General features: G+C 40.7%; 1 protein-coding gene across 6 annotated transcripts; it reads left to right on the top strand.

Moving 5' to 3' along the window:
• The first annotated feature begins 69 nt into the window (after nt 1-69).
• Nucleotides 70-16,514, top strand: LOC119174117 (uncharacterized protein F13E9.13, mitochondrial). Of its 6 annotated transcripts, none has more exons than XM_075878032.1 (7): nt 70-217; nt 290-374; nt 9,930-10,116; nt 15,670-15,723; nt 15,802-15,820; nt 15,915-16,042; nt 16,237-16,514. In XM_075878032.1, the coding sequence occupies exons 1-7, from the start codon at nt 108-110 to the stop codon at nt 16,443-16,445; spliced, it is 792 nt and encodes a 263-aa protein (XP_075734147.1). In that variant the 5' UTR covers nt 70-107; the 3' UTR covers nt 16,446-16,514. The 6 variants fall into 6 exon arrangements, with proteins under 6 accessions (XP_075734147.1, XP_075734144.1, XP_075734148.1 ...); XM_075878034.1 differs by adding an exon at nt 3,592-3,628 and having other exon boundaries at nt 150-217; nt 15,670-15,820; XM_075878031.1 differs by adding an exon at nt 9,525-9,634 and having other exon boundaries at nt 180-217; nt 15,670-15,820.
• Nucleotides 16,515-18,800: the final 2,286 nt, after the last annotated feature.

The raw sequence follows: 18,800 nt of genomic DNA, 5'->3' as shown, positions 1-18,800 counted from the left end.
TATAGCGAATAAGCTTAACAAAACACGTTTCAAGTTTACCCTTATCAGCAAACATATCGCGACCACGGTGTTATCAACTGAGGTCAGAGAACATTTAGGTTTCGTTTATGTCGTCCATCTTAGCACGGCCAGATGACTTCGTTGCTCAAGTTCCGCAAAATTTTCAAACATACGCATTGTGCTGTGATTGGCATGATACATGTGCAAGCATTGCCAGGTTCGGCGGTAAATGTGCTTTGAGGTAACTCGGTACTATGGCTTTGTGTTCGCAATGAAAATTTCTTTTCAGGTGCACAGCTTTCAACAAAATGAAATGCAAGGAGATAGTGGACGCAGCTTGTGAAGAAGCAGCAATGTACAAGAAATGCGGCGTTGTATGTATCCGTTTGCTTAATTATCTTACAGTTAGCAATATATGCTAATATACGCTGTTCGACGGTGCTCGACTGGGCAAGTTGGCATTTCCCAGCTCCCCATTGTATTGCTGCAGCAACGCACGAACCACTGCGCCGAATTCTGTTTTCTCTCCAAGTTGCACTTAATATAATGAACTAGTCAAGTTCAAAAGCTTTTCTATATAATTTACGTCCTTGTCTCAAGGTCTCATTCAGGGGTACAGTGATCCAGGGCTGTCAAAGTGAGCGATGTGAAACAGCTTTTTTGGTCCACAATACACACGAGTAAGCTCAACGTCACCTAGCTAGGCCCACTCGGGGATCGGTCAGGCTCGCGCAGGTTCTCTGGATATGACCAGGATTTTAGAGCTGGGGTCCTGGGCCTTACTAAGCCATATCGTCATTTCCTCTTAGTGGAAAGGGGAAATAGGTGCAGGACATGCTCAAAGCTCGCATAACTATCACTAGTGCCACCACACTAGGATGTCCTAGCTTGGGAACCGTCCCGGGTATACCCTGTATCAGACCACATTCCTTTACCTAAATTCTTGACAAAGTCTAAACGTTAAAGCACTTGCCACTTTTATTTTTTCTGAACAAGCTGCAAAATATTAAAGGATAAATTGTGAGCACAGTAATGGTTTCATTCCTTGAAAAAGCTGCACACTACTATACAGTACTTGTGTAGCACAAGTTTTACTTTAGTTGCATTTAACTCTGCATAACCATCGTAATTCCCATGATATCGTTGATGATTTGATAGGTGGGGTTTAACATCCCAAAACCACCATATGATTATGAGAGACGCCGTAGTGGAGGCCTCTGGAAATTTTGACCACCTGGGGTTCTTTTAACATGCACCCAAATCTGAGCACACGGGTCTACAGCATTTTCGCCTCCATCGAAAATGCAGTCGCCGAAGCCGCGATTCGATCCCGCAACCTGCGGGTCAGCAGCCGAGTACCTTAGCCACTAGACCACCGTGGCGGGGCATGATATCGTTGCCATGTTTACTAAATGGAAACGGTTGCATGAAATTTTTGTGCACTTTTGAAATGCGTTATAAATGTTTCTTGTGAGGAACTATGCTTGTGTACTTTGAAATGAAGAATTATCATCGATATAAGTGCATCTTTCTCATCTGTAACAAGTTGTTTTCTCATATGAATCCTGCTTGGTAAAGTCACTATTTATAATTAAGCACGATCCAAGGTTCAGGCCACTCATGTATCAAATCTTTTTATATGGTTCTGTGACCAAATATTTATATCTGTATAAGTGATCAGTTGCCAATTGTCTACTGTACTTGAAAATATCTTGAGCTCTGGAATAAATGGTAACTATAGTCTCAGAATAGGTGAGAAATGGTAGTGAGGCAATTGTGAGAGTAATATCAAATAAAACCCAGCTATTTTATCCCTCCAGCACTCATTAAAACATGCTATTACAGCGGTTCACCTTTCAGCATATAAAATGGTCATTCACCCATTGGTTAAATATGAAACCATTTTACTAACTTTCATTAATACACTACGCCCCTCCGCGGTGGTCTAGTGGCTAAGGTACTCGGCTGCTGACCCGCAGGTCGTGGGTTCAAATCCCGGCTGCGGCAGCTGCATTTTTGATGGAGGCGGAAATGTCGTAGGCCCGTGTGCTCAGATTTGGGTGCACGTTAAAGAACCCCAGGTGGTCGAAATTTCCGGAGCCCTTCACTACGGCATCTCAAAAGTTAGATGAATTATGGAGCCTTCTCTTGCATTTTTTGTAGTGTATTAATGATTGATTGATTTGTAGGGTTTAACGTCCCAAAACCACCATATGATTATGAGAGACGCCGTAGTGGAGGGCTCCGGAAATTTTGACCACCTGGGGTTCTTTAACAAGCACCCAATTCTGAGTACACGGGCCTACAACATTTCCGCCTCCATCGGAAAATTCATCTAACTTTTACGCGTGGACTTCAGCCCGTGAGTTGCTAGCAAAAAGTGGCTCGCAGCCTCTTACACACCATGGTAGCATAGTATCTAAAGTAGGGGCCTCAAACTCGCCTCACAGAGCGGGTCGATGTCAAGCAATTAACTCCCACAAAGCGGGGGCAGTGAAGAAGGTAGGAGCCGGGGGGGGGGGGGGGGGGGGGGAAGGGTGAAAGAAAAAAAAAGCCAGCACAATCGCTCTGTCTTTTGTGTCCTCTCAAGTGTCTCTTTCTCTTGTGTTCTTTTGTGTGTTTGCTAGTAATATGGGAGCATTCAGTCATTACCAACAAATGCAGTTAATTGCCTTAAAAAACAATTTGCCAGGAAATGCTGTCATTTGAAAGAAAACTTTCCTGTGTGTGCAGGTCATTTCTCAAGAATATTTGGTGTCAGATTTAAATACTTGTCTATGCCGATCTCCAAAATTACTCAAATCTGGACGCTGATTGTGAAAAATAACTTTTGTTTCATGGTTATGCGTCACAACATGGTAAGCTCATGGGATGACCCATGGAAACAATACCTTAAACCAGTTATGCCTGTGTAGCCCACAAATGTACTTAATAAGAAATTTTTAAAAATGTGAGGTTTAAGACAGTATTGTGTGGGCTGTCGGCCGCAACCGAGAGTTTGAGACCCCTGATCTAAAGCGCTGCACTGCAAAGCTCAAGGATGTAGGTTCAATTCCTGGTCATGGCAGCTGTATTTAATGGGGGCAAAATACAAGAACATGCATGTTCTTAAGTTTAGATACAAGTTAAACAACCCCGGGTGGCAAAACTCCACAATTCTTTTTTGGCCCCTTAATTTTTTATTATTTTGTGCTAACTCTTGTGAAAACAAAATATTGTGTCACCCTATCTAATTTAAATAGCATGAATGAGTTTTAGAGTGCATACCTTTACATAAAATTGTTGAAAAAGTTTAAATGTCAAGTTATTTGCCACTTTTATTTGCCTCGAGACAAGTTGCAATATATTAAAGGAAAGATCATACGTGCAATAATTGTTCCATTCCCTGAAGATGCTGTACTATGTACTATTCAGTGTGTTGTACGAGTTTTACTTCACTACACACTATTGGATTAGTCAGTAAGGCAATGCTATAATATTGCATTGCCGTGTACTTTCCAATTTAAAACCACCTTGGTCACTTGATTTCAGTTTGTGTTGATATAACTTCTCTGCTTTTTTTTTCTTCTCTCCCTTTTTGAATTCATTCAGCTATGATTTCAAGATTGAACAAATAAACATAATGTTGGTGAGTGGATTTACAGGCAGTTCATTAATTCAATGATTGGTGCCCCTCACCAGGCTCAACTGAAAATTTTGGTTACTCGCTGAAAGTTGTAAGGCACTTTCAAAGAGCCCTCCTACTGAAATACTTTTTCAAATCAGTTAACTACTAGAGTAATGTTGCCATGCTGCATGGAGATGAGAACCACATTGCCTTGGGTGTAATCCACTAGTAGCACACTTTCCTTATGGTCTTCCATGTGCCGAAGCCAAACCAATATGTCATGTTTGTGTCTTGGGTCCCAGTGCAGTGAATTTTTGTGACGAGCAGTTTTCTTTTTTATTCTCTTTATGGTGCATTTTGCTGTGCATTTTGCATTGATTACCAAAGTGAAGTCGCATGACATAATTAGTGGCATCCAAAGCAGTGCATGTGTGCATGCTTTTGACTCTCACTCGAAGCACAGCTGTCTTGACAAAGGCACACACTTTCCTGTAATAAATTTCAACTGTTTTCACACTATGGAGCCGTTTGATATGTTGCAAAACCAATTGTCACCACCTGATTCTCACGATCATGATAATGAGCCACACTTATTTAATTTAAAGCCCCTGAAACTTTATAAAGTAGCGACATACTTTGAAGAAAGTGCTCCTCCCTTTTCTTCGCCTTCTCTCATACTGATGCCGCTTTGCAATTAGCCAACTGGCGTCATGTAAGAGTGCGCAGAGAGTTCATTCTTTTACAGTTGCTCTCGATCACCATCTTTAATTTGTATCTCTGCATACTGTCGAAGAGTGCATGTATCAAGTGCGTATGAAGTTGCTGCTTGATGAGCATTTTGTTGCAACGTAAGTTGGGTTACAAATGCGACGGCGCTTTTCGTCATGGGTAGGTGCTGTGCTTGCGGAGGCCGACACAGATTTAGTGATGGCAAAAATATTCTCACGACACCGTCCTGTAGGTGCGACGAGTCACAAAGAAATACATGTGGCTGCACCAAATTGGAATGTAGAAATTCTAGAGCAAAATCTTCGATCTACAAGTATCTGAATGCAATTGGTTTTGTGGTTTGGACAATTAGCTGTATGGAAATACATATTAAAGGTTCAATTTCAATAAGCATGTCGTGTCTCTTGGATGCTCTAACACAGCATCTGCAGGATCTTCACCTTGTATCAACCCATTGAAAAAGAACAGCTATTTGGGCTAGTTGGTTGGAATTCATAGTAATAAGGGCTGCAGCGCGAGCACGAAGGTGCTAGAAGAAACGTGAAATGAAAGGCGAGGCAAGGAAAGCAAAGAGGACAACACGAGACCTGACTACCAACTGAATTTTATTATTCGCAGCACACATGATAATATATACAACAGGCAATCTATTAACAGCAAACGTGAGCAACGTGACATATTCTGGGGAAGGGTAGGATAAAAAGATGGTACAATGATAAAATGGCTAACCCTTATCTAAAAGTGCGAACTCTTTGTAATGCAAGGCCACCGAAGGTTGGCTCACGCATCCGTCACCATGTTTTCTAATGAAATACGCCTCAGCTATTTCACGAGTTACTTTGTCCATGTGGCGTACCAGCACACTCACGCCCAGAAATCGCTAGGAATGTGTCAGCCCGTGTGCCTGACGATGAACGTTGTCGGTGCACTTCGGAATGCATCGAGGTCCTCGTGAAAGGTGGGTGTCGATCAAGATCGGTCATGTGTCTAAAACCACTCTCTATGTTCTTGTCCACGAATAATTTGCGTGTTCTTCAAGCGGATAAGGAAGGTGTTTTCATTATTCTACACAATGATGTCTTTTTGCAAAAAGCCTCACAGGCTGTTGTGAAACGCTTTGTACAAGTTGTAGCAAAAAGTTCAAATATCAAGAAAGATGCTATAGCTTGCCTCCAGGCTGTGAATTTGCTAGGTTTAGCCCGCAGCATAAAGAAAGCTACTTCCCAAGAATTGTCTATTTTTTTCACTAATAAGAGTCATAAACCGGAACAACCTTTGCGTGCAATTGTTTCTGAAAGAGGAATCTGGCAGAAGCTCTTGGGATGTTATTTGCAGAAACATGTATCTAGTTTAGTTTTGGATGACCCCTACCGCGTCCGTAATTCGCAAGAAGTTGTCAGATACCTCGAGGATCATAATCCAATCGGGTGCCCTGTTTTAGGTATCGACGTTGTAGATTTGTATTACTCCATTCCTCAGAGCACATTGTTAAATTATGTTAGAGATTGTATAACCAAGGATAATCATGAAGATCTGTTCATTAATGATAGTGGTGTCAGTGTTAATTCTTTCATGGAACTTTTGCTTTTCTACTTGAACTCCACTTTGTGTCGTGGGGAGGGTCTCTTTATAGACAATGTAAGGGAGTTTGCATTGGGTCAAGGGTCGCCCCGGTTCTGAGTGACATTTTCCTTGCCAAGATTGACACCATCCTCAGTGATAAACTTGTGGATTTGGTGCAAACCGCTTTCAGATATGTGGACGACTATTTAATTTTTCTGCTGCCTTCCGTAACGAATAGGAAAAACCCGGTTGAACTTGTATTGAGTGCTTTTAAAACACATGGAGGTGGGCTAGACTTCACTTGCGAAGTTCCCCAACAGAGATCACTGAGGTTCTTAGATATTAATATTACATTGTTTCCAAATCACGTATGCTGGGAGTGCCAACCACGTAGTGTTAAACCCTTGTTAAACTATGCTTCCTGCCACACAAAACTGGTCAAGAGAGCTATTGCTTCGTCGGCTGTAAGTGCTGGCTTATCTTAGTCATGCCTACTCAAGATGACCTATAGTGTAACAATGCAGATTAACAGACTTCTGTCAGCGGGATTTCCAAAATCTGTAATTCCTTCAGTGTGCGAAGCTTTGTGTCAGAAAATCAAACAAAAACAAGAAAAAGCAGGAGGAAATAAGGAGCAAAAAAGAGTTGCAGTCATCCCATACTTCCACAATATATCTCATCGTTTGAAGAAGGTAGGCTCAAGATATGGTGTGGATGTAGTTTTATCAGCCCCGTGCAAACTAAGCCAGACTTGCAGGATGACGGATGAGCGCCTCAGTGGAATCACAAAAAAAAGTTGGACATGCGCCGTAAAACACATAAATAAATTTGTAGATTGCGCAGTTGATGTTGCTTACATGCTTCCTTTAACGTGCGGTCGTTGTTGTATAGGCCAAACGGCGGTGCATTAATAAAAGGTTAGGAGAACATATGAATGATGTATGCAAAGGAATTAGTTCAAACCTCGTTCTGCACTGTAAAAGCTGCGGGTGCCAGCCTCGATTTTTGGGCGCGAGTGTGCTGGTACGCCACGTGCACAAAGTAACTCGTGAAATAGTTGAGGCGTACTTTATCAGAAAATATGGTGACGGATGCGTGAGCCAACCTTTGGTTTCCTTGCATGACAAAGAGTTCGCGCTTTTAGATAAGGGTTAGTCATTTTATCATTGTACCTTATTTTTATCATACCCTTCCCCAGAATATGTCACGTTGCTCATGTTTGCTGTTAATAGATTGCCTGTTGTATATATTATCATGTGTGCTGCGAATAATAAAATTCAGTTGGTAGTCAGCTCTTGTGTTGTCCTCTTTGCTTTCCTTGCCTCGCCTTTTGTTTCACGTTTCTTCTAGCACCTTCGTGCTCGCACTGCAGCCCTTATTACCATTGTATCAACCCACCGTCTGCTTTTGTGCACTTAATATTACACACACCAAATGACTCATAGCTGTGATCTTATTTCGTGGGGCCTAACAATAAAAAAAAAATTAGGCTGCTTGCAATGATGGTGCAAGGCTGGACTAACAACGGAGCTGATGGCCACCCTATTACCAATTTAGGTGGGGCACAGACAGAATTAGCTTATTAAGCCACTATGACTTCACCAAACATGACTTAACTGGCACAAACACATTGAGCACGGATTAATCAATCGTGACTCAATCTGTGTTAGTCTTAGTTTAGATTAAACTAATCTGTGTTAGTATATCAACACACATATAACTGGCTTGATCACGGAGAACCAAAATTTAGTTTCAATTTTGTTCATTATCCCATCTATTCACATGTATTCTAAAGCATTGTTATTCATACACCATTTCAATATTGATTAATTAGAGGCATGAATTACGTTGAAAGGAGCCTTGTCCCCCATCAATTCTTGTAGAGAATAACTTGATTAATATATCTTATGCTGTCATCTTTCGAAGAAAAATGATCTTATGGGTTTGTAAGCACTCGGAACTTGTTTTTGAAGATACTATGCCAAACGGGACCAAAAAGAGTAGTGACTACGTGAGATATTGGTGTTAAAGAGTACTGACACCATAGTCGGAGAAGCTAATTCTAGGCTGACGGAGTCGACTCACTCGAACTAACTCTGACCGAGATCGACCCATGAGTCTGAGTCTGAGTGATTGCTCGTAAGTAATGTCTTGGTGACCTGGCTGAACAAACTTTTCGTGAGTGTGAGTCCCAGTGACTCTGGCTTAGGAAACTTTTCGTGAGTTTGAGTCCAAGTGAGTCCAAAGCTCAAAATATATTTTATGAGCGAGTCTGAGTAAGCTCCACATGTTTTGCCAACCTATGCGTTGCATAGACATGTATTCTACCGCGGTGCCCTACGGATGTAGATTAATATGCGAGAACTCACCTGGCCCTTCTTGCCCAATAAGACCTGCAACACAGCCACGACCATTGCTTTTAAGTCCCAACGTGTGAGAATGTAATTTTTTTGGACCGACTTTTAAAGAGACTTTTCCTCATCATAGTGCTTGCTGTGCTTTTTATTTGTGTCGTTTATGTATTTTTATGTCAGAAACAGGTTGTTGTGCTGTGCCAGTTGTCTCCTCTTCCTTGCTGCCCTAGAAAATGTTTATGAAACCTTTGTATAAGCCTTCTCCCTAACCCTGCCTCGTAACATCATGCTTGACTTGTTGCATTGCAAGCACTTGGCAATGTTTGATGCCATATAGGTATAGGTCAATCATGATAATGATAGTTTTTATTCACTCTGCACAGCTTAACAGGTCTTCTGTAATAAATGAACAGACTAATTTACAGGAATGGAGGGCCACACGCAAGAATTTAATTTCGATACTTTATAAATTCGGAACAGTTCTTTTGATAAAACATTTAGCTCAGTCTTGTGCCTATTTTTAATGAAAAGTCACTTTTTACAGGTAATGGGGCTTTTTTCCTCTTCCTAGCTGGCAGTAAAAAAGTGTATTATGTACCGTGCACAAAGTGCGGGTCCGACGAAGATTAGCGGCTTAGTCATTGGTAGACAGCAGCATTACAAGCTTTCGAGACGCACGTGCCATTTCACGGCATGTACTGCTGTTGATGTTGATGCATTAAACTCATAATTGCACCGCTGCCCATCATCTGTGTCAGTGTGTGCTTAGTACAGACATTGGCAAGTGAGTGGTACTGAAGCTGTAACACCTTTCTGAATCTTCGGAGTGGCTGTCGCTCATACTTCGTGTGTCACAATGATACACCCTGCAAATTCACCGAGGAAGATCAACAAGTATTAACTAGGTATCAGAGAATTGGCTGCAAACCATGACGTTTTCACTTAGTCTCAAACACGTTACTTACAATGATTCGCTACAGGACCAAATGATATGGGCTCATTACAGAAGTTCCGTACTGAACTGTAGCGTTCATACTGTCGCCTCCGATATGTGGGCAGCCATTACACTAGTTTAGACACTTTCATTGTGGAATAGTTATCACCACAGTATAACAGTGCAGTTAATATGTTCGTGTAACCCATCAAAGAGAATCATTGTGCTACAAACAAAGGCACTTCTAGCCAGACTGCAAGCATTAAAGATTGTAGTGCACTGCCTGACCCAGCGCGCATTAACTCTACTAAATGCCCTGTGCTTTATGCTGGAGCAGCAGTGCAGGTGGCGCTACGGTCAAAGAGGAGGCACGAAAGGGACAAGAAACGAGGAAGTGTGTCGCTACTTTACAAAGTTCCAAAGCTTGCAAAGCACAAAGCTATTCAGGTACCCTTTAATGTGCTGTACATGTCTGCTTTGAACACAATGCATTCATGTAGGTTTTTTAAATATATATAGGAGCAAGGATAATGAAATCCATATTGTACATGATGACATTTGTGCATAAATGATTGTGCAAACAGTATCTTACCTTGCTACCATTTTTCGAAAAAAAAAAAAAATTATTTCTCAAACCTATGGCCACTTTAACTTAGTTGAAACTTATTATTATTTAAAACCCAAATTTTATGCCAAAAACCACCAGTGATGTACAAGATTCTATTGTACGTTCCTTCCTCAGGATGGTGTCCTCGTTGAAAACATGTTCGACCTTCCTTATGTGAAACCGAATCAGGCTGGACCGGAATTGAATGCCTTCATGACACGTGTCTGCACAGAAGTAAAAAAGATACTTCCTTCTTTGCCCTGTGGTGTACAAATACTTGCTGGAAATAATAAAAGTGCATTAGCTGTTGCAGCAGCCACAGGTAATTCCTATTCTTTGCATACTTGCTGGAACCAATATTGTGACTTCATAATATATTCAGTGATTGTGTTCTGCCTGAATTGTTTCCACTGTTATTGCATACTTATTTAGTGATACTAGTATATCTATTTAATAAAATTTCTTTTAATCTGTCCAAACGATTTCCTCGTGGCTTGAAAAATACTATCTAATTATCCCATAAACAAGCAACCTTGTTTTCCTGTACGTTTCGTTTTGGCTACCGTTACCTTACGACATATTGACCCAATAGACCATACACCATGAAAAAAAAAATCTCTTTATAAAGTTAGCTATGCAGATGTGAAGCTGTCATTAAAGCTGTGCAGACAAAATTTTGTTGGTGAGAGAGCTTTTCAGGTTGATTTGTGTTAACAGACATAATCTCATTATTATTGGCAAATGTAGCTTAGAACATAAAATCATTGTTAAAGTGTGTGTCATGCAACTGAGTGCACAAAGCAGAACTTGGCTTGAATGTAAGCAAAAATAATTTGCATCGGGAGCCTCAACTTGTAAAATACGTAGTCTTTGTCATCTCTGGATGGCAAAGACATCAAAAGTCCGGAGATTCGCAGTGTAGGTGGTCGTATGTCTTCAACGAAGAGCATCAATCTTAATCTACACCCATGTGGCCAGTTGTGTTTACATTCCTGCAGCTCTGGACCCACTTTTCTTGGTGCTCCCTGAAACTGAAAGTGAGACTGGGCTCTATGAAAACGACTGGAAATAACCATCAAGCGCTGGAGAAATGCAAACAGCCATCATAAGTGGGTCATAAATTACTTACTGCGAGAGAAAAACTGTGAACTATTCCACTCTATTAACGTTGATGGTAACATGGCAGAGGCCAGTTTGATATCAAAGGCCAGGTTGTGAGTGGGCTCCATAGTGATCAACCCACTGTGCAGAGTCTGCCACTGCATGCTGATGACCCCGCTGCAAGAAATGCACATTAAGCGATGTTTATTTACCACGCCCACCTATAAGACCACATTATTTGCTTCACGATGTGTGTCAATTTTTTTTTCTTTATGAGTAGGCTTTGATAAAACACACAATCTGTGCAAGCCAGCTTTCTCATAAATCACGCCAACGCCGATTCTTTTTAGCTTCACTTCTGAAGATAGATGCATTGCTGAAAAGACATAATCTTCCAGATACAGTATGAACATATTTATTTGAATATGATGGCCCTAGAACCTTTTCTTAAAGTACGAAAAGGAGTGAAGCATGGTGGTTTGGTAATGATGCACATGGCATCTTCTTTCCACATTTAAGCATAAGCGATTCAGTCTTTCACCATCATGTTGTCAGAATAAGAAGCATAATAAACACAACAGCACACCACGTACAAGAAGTCGAATTCTCTTGGTTCTAGTTTTATCAGTAAGATAATGTATCTCAAGAAGGGAAAGAATACAATCTCTGTTTGTAACACGAAGCCACAAGAAAAACCTTGAGGCTTCGTGCTACAAATGGGTGGTTGGCTTCTTCCCCTTTCTAAACTCTACTACCACCTTGTGGGTTTCCACAAAACTCGTTTGCAATAAGGTATCTCGAATTATAAATATGTTTTCCTCAGTTAGCTGGCCCTGTCCTAGGGAACAGCAAACCAGGACACTACAATGTTAAGGTGTAAAATGCATGCAGATCTTATTGAACTGACCTCAACAACCTTAACAATCGCTTATTGCAATAGGATGTGTCTTTTCCTGTAAGAACTCGAGCATTCATACCAAGACCTTTCATTTAAAACATTTGGCAAAGCATGTTACTTTGTTTCTGCATATGGGTAAACAGGCCTTGTACGCGGAGGTGTAGGTGACATATGATTATTATAAACCCACCACAGGTGCCAAGGAATGGCAAGCATTGGGATGTTAAAACAACAACAAAGCCATTACGAGGGTTCCGTGAGAAAGAAAAAGATAAGGGAAAAACTGGGAGGTTATTCAAGGTTCTACCACGTTGATTACCCTTCATGTGAGAAAGGGAAAAGCTGTGTTAAAATCACTGACTAAATAAGGAGCTCATTTCTGTGTCAAACACATGGCTGCCAAATGTGCAGATTAGCAAGAAATCTATGAATGATACGCACACCTCTGGCAAATGAGTTTTGTGGAAGTAAGCAAGATGAATGCCTGTCATTGGATCATGTAATCAGCAGCTATGGTTTGTGTACTGAAGTGCAACCAGGTGTTACTCATGGAAACTGTCCCAGCAATGGACATTAGTTTGTTTATAGTACAAGCAGCTTCCACAGTAAGCGGTTAAAGGTGGACTTTTGCTCGAATGGATGGGATCGTGTAGATGTAATGTTTTCCTCGTATTGTTTAAGGCCACAGTCGGGGAGAGGTGCAGCTGGGCTTAGCTTGGTGTAGCTAGGCTTATCCGTCTTTGACAGTACCGTACCAACTCCAAGGGTGGACCGATTGATCAGTATTAGGATCTAAGTGAAATTCAGTCATAGACAGTTTGAAATTGGTCTTGAGCTAATACCAACAATATTGTATTTGAGCAAGTCTCTGGAATGGGTGGGACGTTTAAGTGTCATAGAAAGGTGAATATATAAAAGATAGTAATTACTTGCCCTTAAAGACATCTTTAAGTCACGGTTATGCAAATGATAAGTCAAGTAATCACTTGCAATCTGAACAATGTGGGACACAAGCAAGGGTGGTCACCACAGCTGACCCTTGAAAAAATATCAGTGAGCAAAGGTTTCCGATTTCACGTGCTTCTCAGGACCTTCCTGTGGATGCTGTGCATTTTTTATTTATCCGTGGCGTATTCAAACAATATGCATTATTCTAAAAGCAACTTTAAAGGGACACTAAAGGCAACTAATAAGTCGACATTGATTGTTGAAATTGCGGTCCAGAAACCTCGTAGTGTTACTTCTGTGCTGAGGAAAGGTCCATTTTGAAATAAAGCCACGTTTTAGTAGTCCGCATTAGGTTAGCGCACTTCAAATTACCCGCCTCAAGAAGCAGATCGACCGGACCGACTCGCTGCTATCTATAATTGCACGCGTCGGATTTCCCTCTGAAATCTAATGCGACAATAGTGTCTTCACCATCTGGCTTACCTCTACCTTTATGGATAAATGTGGAATAAAAGTGGTGCACAGCTCGATCCATCCCCCACAATCTCATGCGGTAGAGCGTACGCATTCCGTTCTGAAACGGATACTGAGAGCTCTTTGCTACGTCCACAAATGCGACTGGGAAGCATGTATTTCTCCCGCTATATGTTCGCTTTGAGATCAGCTCCTCCTGAGAGCACTGGCTTTAGCCCTGCAGAGCTTGTGTATGGTAGGAGTTTGAGAACACTATTGCGAATGCTACGCGAGTCCTGGGAGGCCCGGCTTTACTGCGCTAGTAGCAGCACACCGAAAGAAGCGAGAACCACAGTGGCAGTGACGGCCATTGATCAATTTCTCACCATTGGCTTCGAGATTGCAAACGTTTTGTATTCAACTGCGCCCCTCTAGATGGCACTACCTGTCCAGTGTAACTATGCGAAAATTGAATTTTTGAATCACTCGTGCCATTCCCCATAGAAACGCCTGGTGGTTCTTTTTTCCATGAATTAAACAGAAATGAACAGGCAGCATTTTATTGAGTCTCTTTACGCACGGAAGATTCTTTAATTAGTGCAGCTAGATTCATTACTAGTGAATAATTGTAGGCGGTGTGTCTTACGTCATCGCGATCATTTTGAGAATATCCTACTGTAGTGCATGTGTTCTTGTGCATTTACCTTAATTTTTCGGTAAGTAGGGCACTGTTGTTTATAATATTGTCGTTTTAGATGTTGTCATACATTGAGCTTTCACTTTGACGTAAATTGTTATTTGACTTTACTGATCCCTTTAAGTGTAAGAATTTAAATAGATGACATTTGGATAAAAAATTAAATACTAAAGATTTTCTTTTTCTCTAAACGAAGCAAAGAGGATCATTCAAAATCTGTTCGATAAAAGAAAAAGGTTTTTATTATATGATATACTTAAGCATGTAATGCGAAATGCCAGTGAATGCCCAGTAAACCTATGAGCTAGTAAATAAAAAAAACATCCGATTTGTTATAGTATCGTAGATCATGACAGTGACTGTAATAAAACAAGGCAACATCATGTCGCCATAATACTCATGGTGTGGTGTTGTTTACTTAGGTTTCAAATGCTTTCCATTACCAGAAAAGGAAGCGATTATGTCCTAAAAGGTTATTATCGGTCTTGAGATGTTCATCCACGGAACATGACCTACATAGACTGGTGTTGTTCTCCTCTTTGTCCCATGATGCAGATGAATGTCTGGAGATGTGGAGCTCAAACAGGAAACTGCAGATATCTCAGAAATGGTACTAGCCTTGAGGCCTTTGCTAAGATTGCTTTAGCATTGGCCAGTTCCAATTCTGCAACATAATTCCTAAACTACACAAGAAGTTTTTCAGCTTTAGTTTGTGCTGAATAATGATAATCACAGTTTCTGGTGTTCGCGAATCCTGATAATGTGTAACTTGCAAAATGGCTTGGCACATGAGGTAAAACAAGGAGTTCACAGTAACATGGTCATCGGCAGGATTTTTCCCTAGGGGGGAGGGGCGTGCAAACCAGTGTTGCATTGCGACTGCTAGAGGGGCACCCTGTAGCTTGGGTTAGGGCCAAGTGCTGGCGAGGCTTGAAGGGGGCTTGTGCCTATTTTGCACCCTCTGCCAACCCCTATGCACAGTAATGCCCCACCGTTTAATTAAAACATTGTTTGTATGAATAACTCAAGTCATTTTTTTTGTGGACACCATAGTTTTGAGATACTTCCTGACTACAGAGTAGAGAGGCCCTGTCAATAGTCTAGAAAGCATGCACGTTGACTGTCAGTCTACTACTGCAATGACTACAAGAAGGCTTTTATGCTCATGGGCTCTGTGGAGAGCAAAGATGATTTCTAGGACAAACACTGGGCTTTCCACTTTTTTTCATCTGTTTGATAACATCTTATGCATAGAAGTCGATGGTTAAGGAACAGCTCCTTCTCCTGCTTACTAGCTTCATCAGCAAGCAGTGGCCATCCCTACAAAAGTTATCTTCTCTTTTTTTTAACTTTATTTGAGTGAAAGTCTTTTCAGTGGCAATTCTGTTAGCACGAAACACATTGAAATTATCTCTAATGGTCCACTGAACACTTGCACTGTGATTTTTTAGAAATAGCAACAACCAAGCTAATTCACTGGAGTTGTTCACATTTTATTTGTTCATATTTAATCAAATCTCAATTTCATTTTGTAGTATGATGCACAGTACAAATTTAATTATGGAGCTTTGTATCAGTAAATCTCTAAAATATTTTCTCAAAAGATTTGTTATTATTGACTAATCAGTTTATGAGTGGCATGGATTGGTAATCAACGCTCCCAGCAAGACGAGTGCTTCTACGTTTAAAAAAATGAAGATATTGAATGAAGCAGCTTTACACATGAAGGTTGTGTAGCCATATGTATTTCAAGAATTCATACACCAAACTTTGTGCAGGTTTCCAGTTCGTGCGTGCTGAAGGCTTCGTGTTTGGGCACGTGGCAGATGAAGGTATCATGGAATCCTGTGCCAGCGAGCTATTGCGCTACAGACGCATTATTGATGCTGAGGACATTCTTGTGTTTGCAGACATAAAGAAAAAACACTGGTCAGTATCAGGGAGTTCTTTCAACATTATATTGTTGTTCCAGTCATGCCAATTGTGTTTCTATAATGTCTACATGTAATTTCACCCTGGCCAGTTCACATGCAATCACAAGTGATGTCAGCATCCTGGAAACAATGAAAGCAGCCGAATTCTTTCAGTGTGATGGCATCATCCTGACTGGAGGTGCAACAGGCCTTCCACCCAGTACCACTGAACTGCAAGGTGTGTGCTTGCGAAATGTTGCTTCTGTTAAAAATGTCATGAGCCAGCATAGTTTTGTTTTTTGATTCAGTGCAAGCACACATGGCTGCCAGTAATCATTTACAGGCAGAAGCCACTGTAATCTTGCATCCTTGCATTACAGCCCTTCATAATTGCCAGCATTACATGTGACCGAGTGTATTACTGCTTTTCAGAGGTGAAAGCAGAAGCAACAGTGCCCGTGCTACTTGGATCAGGAATCACAGAGAACAACGTTCAAGATTTTTTTGCAGCAGATGCAGTGATTGTGGGATCATCATTTAAACATGGAAATATCTGGAGTGGTGCACTGAATGCTCTACAGGTGGAGGCATTCATGGAAAAAGTGCACACACTACGTCAAACATTATCATATTCATCTTGACTCTGTAATACAAAAGAAATAAGGACAGCTCTGAACTGGAATGTGGCATAAATAATTGTTTCAATTTTTTCCTTCTTCCCATCTTTGTCAGGATACATCTAAACATAGTAATAGACTATTGGAATATTGGCCATCAATTTATAAATAACAGTTATACAGTTTTCATGGTTAACTTTTGTTTCATCGTACAATATTTTTATCTCTGGTATTTTCAATATAAAGTGCAGAAACTATAAAAAATTTTTGGTTGGATATATTCCGGTGACACAGTACCACACAACATATGCATAGTGAGTACACTTTCCAAGTGCATCAGTAGTGAAGCATGATCAATCTGTACAAGTATGTTTTCTTGTTGTACATCTGCTGCACCTATGTGCTCAATAAATAGTGGATAGCACGATACATGAATTCATAAAGAGCTTTCAATAATATGCATCCATTGAAAGCTGGACAGAAAGGCTTAGCCAAGTAACTTGTCAAAGACCGTAAAGTGCACTAGTACAAAAATGCCATAGAAGTAACCACGAAAGGCACAAATCAAAGTTAGTGCCGTTTGTAAGCTTTACGCTTTTGTAGGACACTGTCACGTACTACATACTGTCATTCACAAAGCACAAATCTAAGGTGCTGAAAAACCGACAAATTAACAGTTGAGCCTTCCATCCCAGCAGTTTGTAAATATATTTTTCTTTAGATCTGCATAGGTAAAGTTCAGCTCAGAAAGAAATTACTGCTGGCATTCTATAATTAATTACACAGAAAAGTATAGAATTTACTATGAATTTGAAGCAATTTTTTTTAGATTTTCAAAAAGGTTGCGATACTGCTCGGAATTAAGGAGTACTGCTGTAAAGCAGATGTAATAACATGTCACGAAAATCACATGCAAGATACATATAGCATTTGGATCACCACCAATAAAATAAGTGGGAGTGAAACAACATTGCGCTTTGCCCAGTGTACCAGAAGGCAACAGAAAAAAAGAAGAGTGCCTAAAAAGTATGGCTAATTCAATATATGCCTGCTACTCATTTTACCTTTGCAGTATCCATCTGGTAAAAAAAAGTATTGAAAGCTTTACAGACATGCAAGCCAGGGATTAATTTTTTCAAGGTGCTTGAGTCATCGGTATTGATGAAATCAGCAAGGCATACATTGCATAAAACTTGCTTTACACTCAGATTTTGCTGGAAGCATTTTCTAGCAGTTTTACTTGTATTTTGAAACAGTTCATTGAGTTGCTATTGCTTGAATAAAGCAATATTGTTTTAAGACATGCACACATTTGCACGCACTCCCCCTCCCTGTACAGCTCCTCCCCTTACCTCTTTTTTTTCTGCATTTACATTTTTCTTGATGGGCCTGCTTTTACACACTGTAGGGCCATGGACTAGACTTTTGGTTTCATCCTGCTGTATTCTTTTGTTCATATATACAACTAAGGATTGCTGAGCTCACACATGCAGTCACAAGTCGCACATCTCTCAGCAGGAAGGTGTCATTATAGTATGCTATACCATTCATAATATTTAGGAAAGGTGGTTGGACTGAGTTAGGGGTTGAAACACCCAGCTTTTCACCAGTGGATATGCAGCCTAGGGTGCTGATATTGCTAGGCTATGTCTGGCAAGCCTGATCCCACGTATGCAAATACAACATTTCTAACAACTTTCTACCACAGGTACTGCTACAATTATTAGGTGCTTAAAATGAGGCAGCATTTGCCAACAGCTGTAGATTTTTTTCTCATGGACTCAGCTTCGAATGCATGTAGAAGGATCACAAATACTCTACAGTGTTAGTGATAAAGTGTTATGAAAATGAGCATTTTAATGCAGCATGTTGTATTAATACAAGCACCAGGTGTAGATAACTCTTTTAGCTAAGCCGTTGGCTCTTCCACATTTGGACAGAGATAGTATCTTGTGGCGAATGTATTTTGATACCACATTTGCTACCATGACCCTTCAGTTCCACCAAGGCTAAATTAGAAGCATGTGATTCTAAACAGAAGGTGCAGAATTTTCAGGGACAGAACCAAGACATTCATTAGCACTTGTCACTGTGTGGTCAAATTTTTAAGCCTCCAAGTATTTCTGCCAGCATTGTACAGCTACTTACTGTATGTGCATGATAAAATTGTGTGTGTGGGGTACCAACACAACATGTCTTGTAGAGAGAGGGGGTGCAGGCCCCTTACAAGGGTGTCAAATGTGAACCAGCAAACTAGCTGAGTAACACGTATTTTGTGCTCCAGCTGGCAGTTGTTAATGACTTTTCTATGGCAGTTTGAATGTATTAAAATAGAGGTGTTGTACGTCGAAAAAGGTTCAGACGCAGCTTGGCAAAATA

The sequence above is a fragment of the Rhipicephalus microplus genome, chromosome X, assembly GCF_043290135.1.
Source record: "Rhipicephalus microplus isolate Deutch F79 chromosome X, USDA_Rmic, whole genome shotgun sequence".
Classification (NCBI taxonomy): domain Eukaryota; kingdom Metazoa; phylum Arthropoda; class Arachnida; order Ixodida; family Ixodidae; genus Rhipicephalus; species Rhipicephalus microplus.
The sequence above is the reverse complement of the archived record's forward strand: the minus strand, read 5'-3'. Positions and strand labels throughout refer to the sequence as shown.